This window comes from Ictalurus punctatus, chromosome 22 (genome assembly GCF_001660625.3).
Source record: "Ictalurus punctatus breed USDA103 chromosome 22, Coco_2.0, whole genome shotgun sequence".
In the NCBI taxonomy this organism is placed as follows: Eukaryota; Metazoa; Chordata; class Actinopteri; order Siluriformes; family Ictaluridae; genus Ictalurus; species Ictalurus punctatus.
The window spans coordinates 9,907,462-9,921,374 of NC_030437.2; the positions used below are offsets into that span (position 1 = coordinate 9,907,462).

The 13,913-nt window shown below is 37.8% G+C and overlaps 1 protein-coding gene across 1 annotated transcript; it reads right to left on the reverse strand.

Annotated features, from left to right (window-relative positions):
• Positions 1-8,922: 8,922 nt before the first annotated feature.
• LOC108256022 (natterin-3) lies at positions 8,923-13,154 on the reverse strand. Its single transcript, XM_017452486.3, has 3 exons — positions 13,079-13,154; positions 12,542-12,635; positions 8,923-12,274 (listed from the first exon to the last, which is right to left on the reverse strand). Exons 2-3 carry the CDS (start codon positions 12,633-12,635, stop codon positions 11,175-11,177), a joined length of 1,194 nt encoding a protein of 397 aa, XP_017307975.3. The 5' UTR covers positions 13,079-13,154; the 3' UTR covers positions 8,923-11,174.
• Positions 13,155-13,913: the final 759 nt, after the last annotated feature.

Genomic DNA, 13,913 nt, shown 5'->3' on the forward strand with positions numbered 1-13,913 from the left:
GTCCTGACTTGAACCAATTCAGTTGCTGTGGTAGGACCTTAAACAGGCAGTTCACGCTCGAAAATCCTCCAGTGTGGCTGAACTAAAGCAGTTCTGCAAAGCAGACTGAGAAAAATTCCACCACAGCGCTGTGAAAGACTGATCTCCAGTCATCTGAAAAGTTTGGTTGCAGTTATTGCTGCTAAAGGTGGCACAACCAGATTTTAAGTTTAAAGGGGCAATTCGTTTTTCACCTGGGTGACAGGTGTTGGATAACTTTTTTTCATCAATAAAAAAGCAACAATCAGGATGGGGGGGGGGGGCTTTTTCATAGCACCGTGTATGTGTGTGTGTGTGTGTGTGTGTGTGTGTGTGTGTGTGTGTGTGTGTGTGTTAAAAATAAAATAAAAACATTTATTAGTAAATGTAGACTTTTGGACCGTATCCTAGTCCATTATTCTGAGCATACTGTATTTAATTTGGTTTACACCACAAAAGCTTTAACAGAGCAAATATTTGCATTTGGATATTTAATGCCTGGTCTTATATTGCGGTTATAAAGTGACTAATCTCTGCTGTTGTATTGAGCTTCTGTATGCAAATATACCCACACATGCTTACAATTTATATACCATTATTGCCACCAAAACTGAAAAAATAATTTCACTGTGCTGTAATGTATACGTGACAAATAAAGGTTTCATCTTCTAAATTTAAATCTACCAAATGAATCAAATGGATCAAATATTGCAATGTTTAATTTGCTGTCCATGGTATCCCAACTGATATTGAATCAACCCAGTTGATTGCATGTAGAGAGCCAAAATATAAACTATGTAGGTTAACACTACGTTAATGTTAATGCAGGTCAACTCACAGATAACTGGCATGAGATATACAGTAATAGAAACCTCCACCACCAATTACCGTCAGAGTTCCACCACTGTCCAAATATCTATTGAATCCCTGGGTGTGCAACTACACTGTAACAGTGAACAACCCACAAACCACAGTTTTGCAGACAGGAGGGGTTCTGCAGCTGAATTCTTTTCTGGGAAAAAGTCCTGCTCTTCCCATGTCTGTTTTTCATATCACATCCTCAATTAGATTGCATAACAACTGTCTTGGGGCAGAGGGTGGAAAAAAGAAAGAGAGAGAGAGAGAGAGAGAGAGAGAGAGAGAGAGAGTTAGGGAAGAGACAAGAGAAGGAGAAAAAATGGAAAATGGAAAAGAGACACCGAGGTTAGTCAGGAGAGATGGTGAGATCAGAGAGTGAGGGAAAACAAATGAGTAGGAGTGTGATATGATAAATGATGGAAGTGTGTAGAGAGAGAGTGGAGAGAGTGAGCAGGGTAAAGCACAGGGCCCCACACGAGAGGGAGGAGGCGGGTTCCCATGCCCCAGAGGTCTCTGGGGAGCAGCAGTGGCAGATGTGACGTCTGGGATGCCAAACTTGTAGTCTGTGAAGCAATGATGGAAAATACTCGAATCCATCACTTACTATGAGCAATAGTGCATTTATACACTCACAAATAACATCCTTATTGACCACCTAAGTCCTTAAAATGAAATGGATCTACAGTATATACAGTATGCGACAACACAATTATGGAATTTTAAAAATAATAATAAACATAGCTTATTTACAGTGAATTCAAGGTTAAAACCTTAGGTTGGAAGTATCAAATGTTTCCATTCAATAACAAACTAATGCTAGTGTGGGAAAACGCTTATATGTCCCCTGGGAACATTTGATAATTTGGTCCTAACCAATGGAATTTCCAGATGTTTTTATTATTTTTTAAAAATTTCTTGTTGTTGTTTTAGAGCAAGGATGTATGTCAAAATATAAAATTAACTGACTGATCCTATGACAGTCATGAAGTCCTCAGAATTATTTGTATGTAAAACAGATTTAAGACATGAAAACATTGGCTTTAGGAAAATGAAGAGGTTACAGGTGATTTTTTTTTTTTAACAATGAGAGGGCGATAATCAGAGAGATAAAGAATGAGAGATAAATTGAGAGTGACTTTTCCGAGGAGCTGTCAGCACGTCGCAGCTGTGAGCAAGAGGTCTTTATCTCCTAATGCGCTGCATTACAGAGTCCTTGGAAAAAGACGTGTCTCTGTGAGGGCGGATGAAAAAGATCCGGAAGGGATTCTGCTTTAAAAGGATTAGGGCCTGAGCAGTCACACATCTACAGCCTCCATTGTTCCTTTGAAACTCTGCGACTGGCTGTCAACGGCCATCAGACGTGGTTAGACCCCTGTGCAAGAAGAGTCCAGGCCCAAAGAGTCACAGTGACTGCCCCGGAAATTAACCAGTTTGGAACAGTTGTTGTGTTTGGCCTCATCAGAGATAAGGTGAAGAGTGAAGAGCAGGAAAGAAGGTTTGTAAGTGGACATTAAGAATCAGGGTTGGAAATTAACTAGTCTGAGCATCTGGGACAAGCAGATTTCATGTCAGGGCTTTTTGTAGTTGCTCAGCATACAAGTAGGTTCAACAACAAGGAAAAGCACCTTAATTCTTATTGATTTCTGCTAAACAAAAGATTTAATTTGGTATGTTTTAGCTTAATGCATTTCACGACGATGGTATAACTATAACACATGCTTCCAAACCTCACAGCCTGCTACGTTACACACACTGGCTGTTGTGCAATCTGTCTGCCGGTGTAAGCAGAATTAATGTACCTAATAATCAACCTATACACTAATTTTCCTTAGCCTATGTTAGTGCATTTAACTAGCTAACTAGCTTGCGCATACATTACATTATGTTACATAACTTGGTAACATATTAGAATACGGATCCGTCATTAATGATTAAGTACACAGGAAGAAATGAATAACGCAATATTAACATTCTAGTAGCTACGATTAACTAGCTAGAAACTCTGATTAATGAATTAGTAAGTAATAGCGCACAGATGGATGCAGTAGTTCACTATTAGCTAATCAATAACTACAATTTCTTTCATGCCCCCCAGAGAACTTTGGTTACTGCACACAACCTTTGGGAAACTATGTACAATCAACTGTCCTTTCCCTCTTACATTGATAATCTGACACGCTCATGTCGATTTCTCCTTTACAACATCAGAAGGATCCGTCCATTTCTATCCATACAGGCCACTCAGGTGCTGGTTCAGTCTCTTGTCATTTCAAGATTGGATTACTGCAACTGACACCTGGCAGGTCTGCCTCTGAGCTCCATTCAACCTCTGCAACTGATCCAGAATGCAGCTGTAGACTGGTTTTCAACCGTCCCCTAACTTCTCCCACACCAGGACAAGGAAGGCATGCATCAAGACTGTTCTCTGTTTTGGCACCTAGGTGGTGGAATGAACTTCTCATAGATGTCCGAACAGCTGAGTCACTGGCGATCTTCAAACAACGTCTAAAGACCTACCTCTTCTTAAAGTACTTACATTAGCACTTTTCATAAAAAAAAAACTGTCTGTGTGTTTTCTTACTATATTACCCCCCCCCCCCCCCCCCCCCCCCCAAACAGAGCTTTAAGACTGATGGTAAGTTTAGTCCGTAACCTAGTGAACCGATATCAGGATGTATTTATTGATAGAGACTTCAAAGCACTTCTGTAAGTCTCTCTGGATGAGGGCATCTGCGAAATGCCATAAATGTAAATGTACTAAGAAACAATATTAATAACTACTGTTTCTTTCATGCCTCCTGGAGACGTACTAAGAAACAATATACATCTATATCGTTTTCTTTACTTTCTTATTCACACATGTATTTCTTTCTTTATTTTTCTTGATTTATTTGCTTCTATCTTTATTTCAATTATTCAGCTGGCCTTGTCTTTAATGTTGTACTTTGAAGTTTGTAGTATTTTGTTTCCAACCCCTATTTGTCTAAAGTGGACTAGTCCGTCTGCATTGCCGCCTCTGTTGATTTATTTGTTTGGTTCTGTCCAGTCCTCGGTTATTTGAGTTTAGTTCTGTTCAGTTTGTAACGAATTGAATATGATGTGGCCCCCGTTACAAGTGACCTCTTATATAGGCTTAAATGTTGATTTTGATCATTTGAATTTAATTAGATTTATTTGCAAATATATATTTTAATTCATTAAAGTCTTTTTTGGGTAACTATGTCCGTTGTGCCTTGACTGCCTTGGTCCCTCACAAACAGCTTACCCAAATCATAAGTCTGCTATTACCTATTGATTATGTAAACAATCTTGTCTATTCATTAACAGTAATGGTTTCGCATTAATTATGAAACTGTATATAGTTTCTTAGTAGTTCTCCGGGAAGCATGAAAGAAATAGTAGTTATTGATTAGCTAATAATGAACTACCGCATTCATCTGTGTGCCATTACTTACTAATTCATTAATCAGAGTTTCTAGTTAGTTAATAGTAGCTACTAGAAAATTAATATTGCATTATTCATTAATTCCTGTGTAGTTAATCATTAATGACAGACGCGTATTCTAAAGTGTTACCGATAATTTTTTTGCCCAGTCAATAAGGTTCCCAGGCAAGCAAAACATGTGACTGGGAAACACGCTGGCCTTTTACTTGCAGTGGGCAAACTAATTACTTTAAGATTTGTCCACCCCTTAGAATGAAGGAAAATTTTGAATGAACTCAGAGTGATATTATGTGGCTTAATATCAGGTGGTTGGGAATGTTAGTACATCAGTCAACGGAAACAACCTGAAAGGTGAATTCATTTTAGTGGAGGTTGCCTGTTTAGTCACTTCACTGTTAATGAATTAAGTTACTCTTTAACACTTTGGGAGAGGTATTTCACTCTAATGATCAACCACCGTAGCACTTCATTGATCTTTGAGTATAATCCTTCTAGAGATTTCTAAGCAAAAAAAGAATCAAAAGCATCTTATTGCATATGAACTAAAGTGAGCTGTTTTCCACTGATAGCCTCTAAAGCAGTTTTTTGGTTTTGGCTCCTTTCAATGGCATTCGGTTCCCTTACTCATGTTATTCCCCAGACATTTACATTTCACAATAATAAACTTTTGTACTACACAACAATAGATGACTCGCAATATATGTACAAGGCTTTTGCAGACCTGACTGTTTAATGTAGTGTTTAATAGATCTAAAGCTTTTAAGCCCACTGTGTGGGCGACAACTTCCTTTTCTCTGTAAGGAAAACGAAAAAGAAAAAAATCTAGAAGAGGAAGTTTCTGGATGTATCACTCTTTGCTCCCTAAACAAGACATCAACACTATCAGAGACAAAAGTCAGGTACAATAATAGCTTTGGACAGCTTGTCCTAGAATGTCAGAGACAAAGATGTCTCTAGCAAGATCCTGCCCCCTTTCAGATCACCCATGATATTGGGTTTCCTTAATGCACCCTACTGGCAGACATAAAGGACTAGGAAGCTCTTTGGGCAGAAAGAACCTTTTTGGGAATGAAAAATGACAGTCGTTGTATGATTGCAAGACTTCTTCCTACTGTAAAAACATTTCTACATGTGCACACGTCTCAGAGACAGTCAAGCAATGTTCTCTGGTGCTGCTGTCTTATCCTTGTTCAGAGAGCTCATCTTTTTACTCACTTTTCAAAAAGAGTTAAACCATGGCTAAAAGATAGTGAAACTGACATAATATCGCCCAGACAAAAAGAAGACAAGCATGTCAGGTTAAAGTGTCATATTAATGGAACATTAAGATCAGAATCCAATTTCCAATTTCCAACCTAGCAGACCTACGCTTTATGATTAAAGCAGTTTTCTGTTGAAAGAATGTGCTACAGTCCACTGCTTCTCATTATGAGCCCTTCTGTAAGGCTTTGATTATTAAAGTGCCTGAGAGAAGTGGTTTCACGGGGAATAATTCCTGATTAGGGTTACCACAGGTCAACCACAGTCACTCATTAAATCAATAAAAGGGCAAGAAATAATTGTTAATATTACTAATAGTTTATTTGGTAAGAATTGTTTCTTTTGACTAGTGATATACATTGTGGCTTTGAAGGACAAAAGAAACATTCCAAGAAAATTATACTGGAAAAATACACGGAATTACTTAAACGAAAATGAATATGTTCTTGAATATGTTCTTGAATATGTTGTATGTTGTTGCTTAACAAATAAAACATATTTTCATTGATATGGTGAAGAGTTCTGCAAAACAGTTAACATGTTTTAATACATTTATAGAAGGAGTCTTGATGTCAGTGCACTGTAATGGTCACTAACTTTTTTTCCATGGGAGAGTACATCCATTTTCTATACCGCTTTATCCTTTTCAGGGTCACAGGGAACTTGGAGCCTATCCCAGTGATCATCGGGTACATCCTGTACAGGGTGCCAATCCATCACAGGGCACACTCACATACACACACTACGGACACTTTAAACATGCCTACCATGCATGTCTTTGGACTGGGGGAAGAAACCAGAATACCCAGAGGAAACCCCCGCAGAGGGAAACCCCGAACATGCAAACTCCGCACACACGGTGAGAATCGAACCCCCGACCCTGGAAGTGTGAGGCAAACATGCTAACCACTAAGCCACCATGGGAGTGTCTTCAGGTCAATTGCTCCATGAAGCAGAGGGGTTGTAACAATATCTCTGCTTTGTATTGGGCCATATTACCAAACCCCGGCTTAAATTCTTTTCTTATAACAGCACACACCTCAACATTTTTTATTTTTAATTTTAGTATTTTAGTATTAGTATTTTAGTAATTTTAGTATTTTCCTTAACAAATAGGTAACATTTAAAACCAAATATTTTTAAGTGTATTATTTTCTATTTGAATTGCACTAAATTATACCAGCTTTGGCATCAAGGGATGCTTGAGTCAAAAGTCATGTCAATAAAGAAAGCAAAAACCTTCGCTCTTAAATAGAGGGCATGAAGCCCTTTGACCTCCAGCTCTAGTTACTCCATTAAGGTGAAAACAAGCAAATCATTCAAAGGTCAACAAAGAATTACAGAGGATACCCAATCCACAGTAGTGTCTAATGATTTATTAACTGTATAATTAACTGTCTGTAAAAATCAAATCTATTTATGACTAATTTATTCTAGGTAAATACTTAACAATCTGCCTTTTATTGTGCTCCAACCATTAATGTCTCTTCACCTTTCAGTACAAAGCCAAAACATATCCAGTTTTCATAAAGACAACGATAGGAACAAAAGTAGCTTTTAGCCATTATGTTGTAGCCCATTCCACACAGTAGCAAAAAAAAAGCTATCTTAGCAACACTTCATCATGAGCATGAAGCCATAGGCTCTAACGTGTGCCTGGGGTGTGCCAGAGATGTGGTGGTGTGTGATTGCAGTTAAGCTCCCCCCTCTATTTGACACAAAAAGGAGCCAGATCTGCACCTGCTCCTCTCTTTGCACAAGACAAACATTTGCAATGAGGAGTGCAAGGTTTGGTAGAAGGCTGAGGAGGCAGACGGACAACCAATAGAAACGCAATCAGAACAAAGGGTACTTTCCCCAAGCCTGACACACCTGGTTGAATGTGTTAACCTTTACAAAGCTGGATTCCCAGTTTACACTTTTATCTCTGGTGATAACTCGAAATGATAGTATCTGCTGTGCTGGGGTCTTATTTGCACATTTTAATCAGTTTAAAATGCTGCAGAAATGATCTAATGGCAAAGGTCATGTAAGAGTAACAAAACTACATGTGATGCCTTTTTTTTGTTGACTGCACTGCTATGACCATGTTTAGATGGTGTGTTGGTCTCTCCTCTCTCTGGAGACGGTGGCATGCTCGAACTTGATCAGGCAGTGTGCTGTTTGCACAGGTCTGTGAAGTGCTGTCAATGTTTATGATTCAGTGAATAGATGAAAATATTTTCTGACATATTTTCACACCACATTTCACCCGAGGGAATGAACTGAGAAATCTATTTGCATATGCAAAACTGATAAGTGTGTAAACAGAAAACTAGCACAGGATGATTGAATTTATTAATACCAAAGTTCACTTGTGGAAAAAAAAGAGCTTGTATTAATCTGTAATACCAATTACTTAGGCACAAGGTTAGCTGGATTTTCTCAAAGATCTACACTACAGATGCTGATATTTTGCCCTCAGGTCAGAATACAATCAGGTAAACACCAAATTTCATCATATTCTTTGCGAGAAACAAAGAAAAGAAATTCACCCCTACCCAATATTAATTATGCCTGAGGAGCATGCTGAGGTGTACAGGAGGATTTTGTGGTATGGGTTCCCACTATGTCAAGACTGTGGCCTAAATCTCTTCAGCTACACAGGCCTAGTTAGATTGATCTCGCTTCACTCTTCATCATTTCATCAAAACCCTGAGGAAAAAAAGGTATTTTTCTTCTGTATTGGTGCTCCAAAATTGACCTTCTTTATAAGTCTTACTGAAGTATTCAAAGGTGTGGTTTGTGTGTGTGTGTGTGTGTGTGTGTGTGTGTGTGTGTGTGTGTGTGTGTGTACTGGTACAATAGTAAGAATAATGAGGGTTATATAGCAGCCAAGTAGATTATTTACTTAGATTATTTAAGTAGATATTTTTAAAGGTTCTGTTAAAAATACTACAAAAGGGGCTTTGCCTTTCAGAAAAGAAATTTCTATACCTATAACCAGTAATTGTCCATTTGCAAAAAAAAAAAAAAAAAACCAAAAAAAAAAAAAAAAAGGTAATATAAAGTAGTTTATGTCTAAGAGGGGTTCTGTGACTTTGTCACCCTGAGGTTTTGTACAGAGCCCTACAACAGACAGCCCTACAATCAGAGACAGTCCCAAGTTGTTCAAATTTGCATTCTTTCATAAGTTAAGAACCCGTAACTATGCAAAGAACCATCAAAACTCCCTTTATATTAGCGTATGAGTGATATACTAACTTTTAATAATCTTTAAAGTGCAATATTCTATTTTTGGCTAGTTAGGAGTTCTTAGCTAATTAAAAGAAGCTGCCTGGAACAACCTGGAACCATCTCCGAAGAAAGAAACCATCAAGAAACCCTTTTATGAGTATATTACCCTCTTTTATGAGTATGCTAGAAACATGGAAATGTACTGGACTTTGGCCTGGAGTCATTTACAGCTGGAGGCGATTTCATATCAAAAGCAGTTAGTAGTAATGGAAATGAAAGTATTTAGTTTTAATGTAGTACTACATCTATAATAGCAGAGCCTTTCATCACACTTTATAAACCCCATAAACAAAACAAAACAAAACAAACAACAACAGCTAAATCAGGCATGCAGTATATGCATAAAGAGACTCAAGCAGCCATGTAGTACAGTTCTCTCACCACAGAATATCATCTTCCCTGAGATCTCACATGAGTCTCTCCCAGTTGGCCTATACTCATTAAACATATGTCTTATATTTCTAATACCATACACCACACAAAAGAAGCATATTTCAGTCTAAACCCTAATGAACATCAAAGCCTAATGAGAACATATCAGCTTTAAGTGACATGGGACAAAGACTGAGAGATACAGTATTTCATAGGAAGAACAATGGCATGGGATGGAGGGAGTGTGCCTTCATGAAGGAGGCAGGAGCTGTGAATGAGACTTGAGCTGTAATGAAGGATTAATGGAGGATTTAGGATTCTATATTAAGATGTTCCTTATCCTCATTAGGCTGATACTCATATCAATGAAACAATTCGCTTGCTCACTGGAAGAGAGCAAGAAAGAGAGAACACTGTAGAGATTGTGTAATGGGAAAGTTCTCTCATCCAATCGTTTATGCTATGGGAAAATAATCTTTCTTATGTATCTCTCTCTCTCTCTCTCTTTTAAAAAAATAAAATAAATCATGGGTATGTATCGCTCTAATATCTCAAGTCTACTTGCACAAGTCTACATATCTCAAGTCTAATAGTTGTTTACATATACTGTCCGTTATCCTGAGCGTTTTTTTCTTGCTATCTCCCACAGCGACAGGTAAATGTGGTGACCATGACCAATACAGACCATCAATTCTCTAAAGTCAATATTGACCCCTCAACACTGCCCAAACAAATCCTTGTGTGAACACCATAAGCGAGTGAATCTCAAATATTCCTGTGTTTACATGAATAATGTCCACACTCTTCAGTTGAGTCCCAACAATAATAACACCGTTTATTGCATGGGGACAAGCAACTACCTATTTATATCGATGTTTGCTCTTGGAGAGTGTGTGGACAGTTGGAGTCTGGTGTTAGTTTGCATGGGTTTGCATACAGAGTCGAAATGGTGTGATTGTCAAGCTGATCGACTGTTTAGATAGGAGTAGTATGCACTGTGTGGCTCATAGTATAAATACGGGCCCAGGGGATTGAGACTATCTCACCAAACACAGCACCTGTCAAATGTTCAACTGTTTAGATGGTAATGTGTGACGAGACAGAAACTGGACTTGTTTAAACATGCTGACTGAGGGAAAACACTTATGGATCTTAGGTAGATTGTGGGAATTTTTTCTTAAACCACTTACTCCCCCTACTTTGTTAGACCTAGTAGAAAGGGTGGCCTTACTTCTAGCTGTTTTCCATAATAAACGCCCAGTCTGAAAGTAGATATACATACAGATTTGTGATGAAAAATGTTCATTTCAAACTGCAGTGACCTCTACTGGTTGTTAATATGAAAGGACTATTCTTTAAAAGTAATCTTTATGATATTATATCCAGACAGCTTTTCCATTGTTCTGGGCTGTGATTAGAAGGTTTTAGAATTTAATGGTGAAAAATCAGACTCCATGGATTTTCTCTGTAGTCAATATATAAAACATGTTTGATAAAGTTTCTTAGTTGGATTTCACAGTATACTTGTAAACTTTATCTCCTATTGCATTTAGTATTATACAAGCTTTTCATGTTCTAGTTAGTCACTTATTAATATGTAGTTTATGTTTAGGTAATAGTTGAAAATGAATACCATTTTCCAAAACAACATCAAAATTAAGTTTCCTGGCTGCATTTGTGGGGGAAAAACCTTTGGTATCCAACTCTATAATAGATTATAAATGAAAATACAAACAATGTTGTGTGCAAATTAATATGGTCACCAAATGTATATCAAGCTACAGAAATATACAATCATCCATAACTGCAACATGTACTTTATTAACACGGATACATGCGATTAAGGCAGCTAATTTATGATATTACCATGTCACTCAGTAGTGGACTTTTGAAATTATTCTGTCAGTGATGCAAATGTGGAAGTATAAGGGCAGATCCTTTGTCCTCAGTCACTTCCATAAAGGCATGGAGGGGCATCAGGGATAGGATTACAGCGTTCCACCACGGCATTAATTTCTCCAATCTTCACACCATCATATGTCCCAGTGACAGTGGTCCATTGAGTGTTTCCATTGTTGTATGTACGACTCAGCCGGGCTGTGAACGGGATATCAGCAGTCATCCTTCTCGCCTCCATTCTTACTAAGCATGAATGGTTTGGTGGGACCAAGACCTGTAGAGACATTGAGTGGCTGACAGTCTCAATCATCCTTGTCCCCTCAGAAAAACTTACTGTCTGTTCTTTGGTGAAGTCCACATTGTCTGGGTTGATGATTGGGATTTTCCCAGTCATGGTTGAGGTGGATCCATTTCGAGTTTCTCTACCAATGTCCCAGAACTTCTCTACAGTGCTAGACTTCTGCAAAAGAACTGTCTTTTCAATGCTGGAGCACTCATAGTTGGTGGCCCTGGCCATTTGGATGGTCTCTGGTGGATGATGGAACAGCTTGACCTGGTCAATAGCATATACAACATGGGAGATTTGCTGGCTGTAAGTGTCCCTGTTAATGGCCAGGACATCATATGACTTGTACCAATACTCCTTGCCTTCCCAAGGCAGGAAGAAGGCCTCATGTTTAGTTACAACTTTACCTAGCCCATATTTGTTTTTGCCGACAAAGATGTCAATTCCAGGACAAGTCTTCACTGAATGTTTGGGCACAGAACCATAGGAACCTTGGTTCCATTCCAGGAACTCAAAGTGGTCCTCATTGACCAACACTTCAAACTTAGTGGCAGTGTATTCAGCGTCTGCATATGGGTATTTGCAGTATGGGCCTTTGCTTGGGGTGTAGAATCCAGACTCACAGTTGAATTTGCACACATAGTCAGTGCGTCCTGTGTAACCATTGTAGATGCCTACAGCCCCATTTGGAAGTGAGCCTTCCCAGCTAACCCATTTTAAGTTGACATTTTCCTGAAACATGAATGCTGAGTTCCCCTGATCCTTGGACACTAACTCTGGGGGAGTATCAGAATTTACTACTGTCGTCCAGGCATCAAGAGGTGGTACCACATCCCCTAAGTCAGGGTTTAGATGGATCTCTGAATTAAAAGAAATACAAGAATGAAAAAATAAAAAGTTTAGAAGGAAGATTATTTGAATAATCTAAGTATTGCCAGTATATGCTGGCAGTAGATCTTGAGCCTATAGGAAACAGTGTAACTGCAGATCTAAATCACCTCTGTCAAAGCTGGTGTGGATTGAAACGCTCGTTAAATTGAATTCATATCTGTGGCATGTGACAAGCCTCTGCTGCATGTTGTGTGTGAACTGCCCTTCAAGATTATGGGGGTGTGAACAAAACTCACTGTTTTCTGCAGAAACATCTGGAGTGGGGATTGAGTGCAGTGGTGTTGCACAGAACTGCAGTACTGCCAACACTAAAGGAAGTGCTGCCCTCATCTGGTGAGAAATAATAATAATAATAATAATAATAATAATAATAATAAAGAGCCATATGCACTTTAATGGAATATCACACTGCATTTTCTTAATACAGGAACCTTGGCTTTGAACACAAACAAATATTCATCAGAAATCTGCAATGTTAAAGGTAAACACTGACATTATAGTCATGAAATTATATAGACTACCTCTTAAAACATTGTAATAATCAATTATATATTGCAAACAATTCATCAGTCCATAAAAATTGTGCAATTAGGTAAACACTATTGTATGATATATTTTAAGCTTATGTTAGCATGCACTTAACATTGTTATATAGCATGACTTACATCTGAGGAAAATTGTATTTTATAACCAAAACCTGTTTAATATTCATATAAATATTTGTTTAAAGAAGACCATCGGGGTTTTAGAACTATAAAAAAAGAGTGTCTTACCTTCTCAGACTCCTTTTCAAATGCTGCTGCCTGCTGCTGCCAGAGGGCTCTTAAGCTCTTATAATTGCTGCAATAAACCAACACTGATAAGTTCATCCTACGCATGTGATTCTCTGTCCATTTATAAGAGAAATGCACTTGTAAATTATGGCATTTTTTAATTGTTGTCTTTGTATAGCTTTTTCTTCACAAACTATTTATGTTCAATGACATTGTTTATTTTCCATAAGAACAAATTTATCAAAGCACACACAGGAGGCACTGCCGGTGAATATGTACTGTACATCCATGTATTTCTCAGTAAAGTTAAGCTACTAAAGGACAGAAAATAAAATATTACTGTACTGGCTGCTTTTCATAAACAATCTCAATGTCTCTTTAAATTGCATGGGACACACAAATAACAGGCCTCTTGAATTTGCTGTGCAAAGATAATGATAATCTCAGGTCAAAGAAAAAGTTTGCCTAATAAAATATTGGGATTACAACCTCTTTATCAATGATTGATTATCAGGCACAACATGTCTGATAGATGCCTGATAAAATCATTAGCTGTATATAGGTTAAGGACATCAAGGAGTGTTTAAAATCAGTTATTTTATGAGTATGGGCTGATGAGCTTCATTGATAAATAAAGGCTGAAAACATTGTTAGCTGATTGATCTTTGAAATGGCCCCATATACTGAAATTAGGGTTGTGCTGTATTTTTGATACACATTTGAAATACCAAATTATATGTAATTTACATTTAATGGCTGAAGTAAACAAATGCTGTATAATACAGTTGCAGTCAAAATTATTCAACCCCCATTGCAAATCATTGTAAATTGTCAA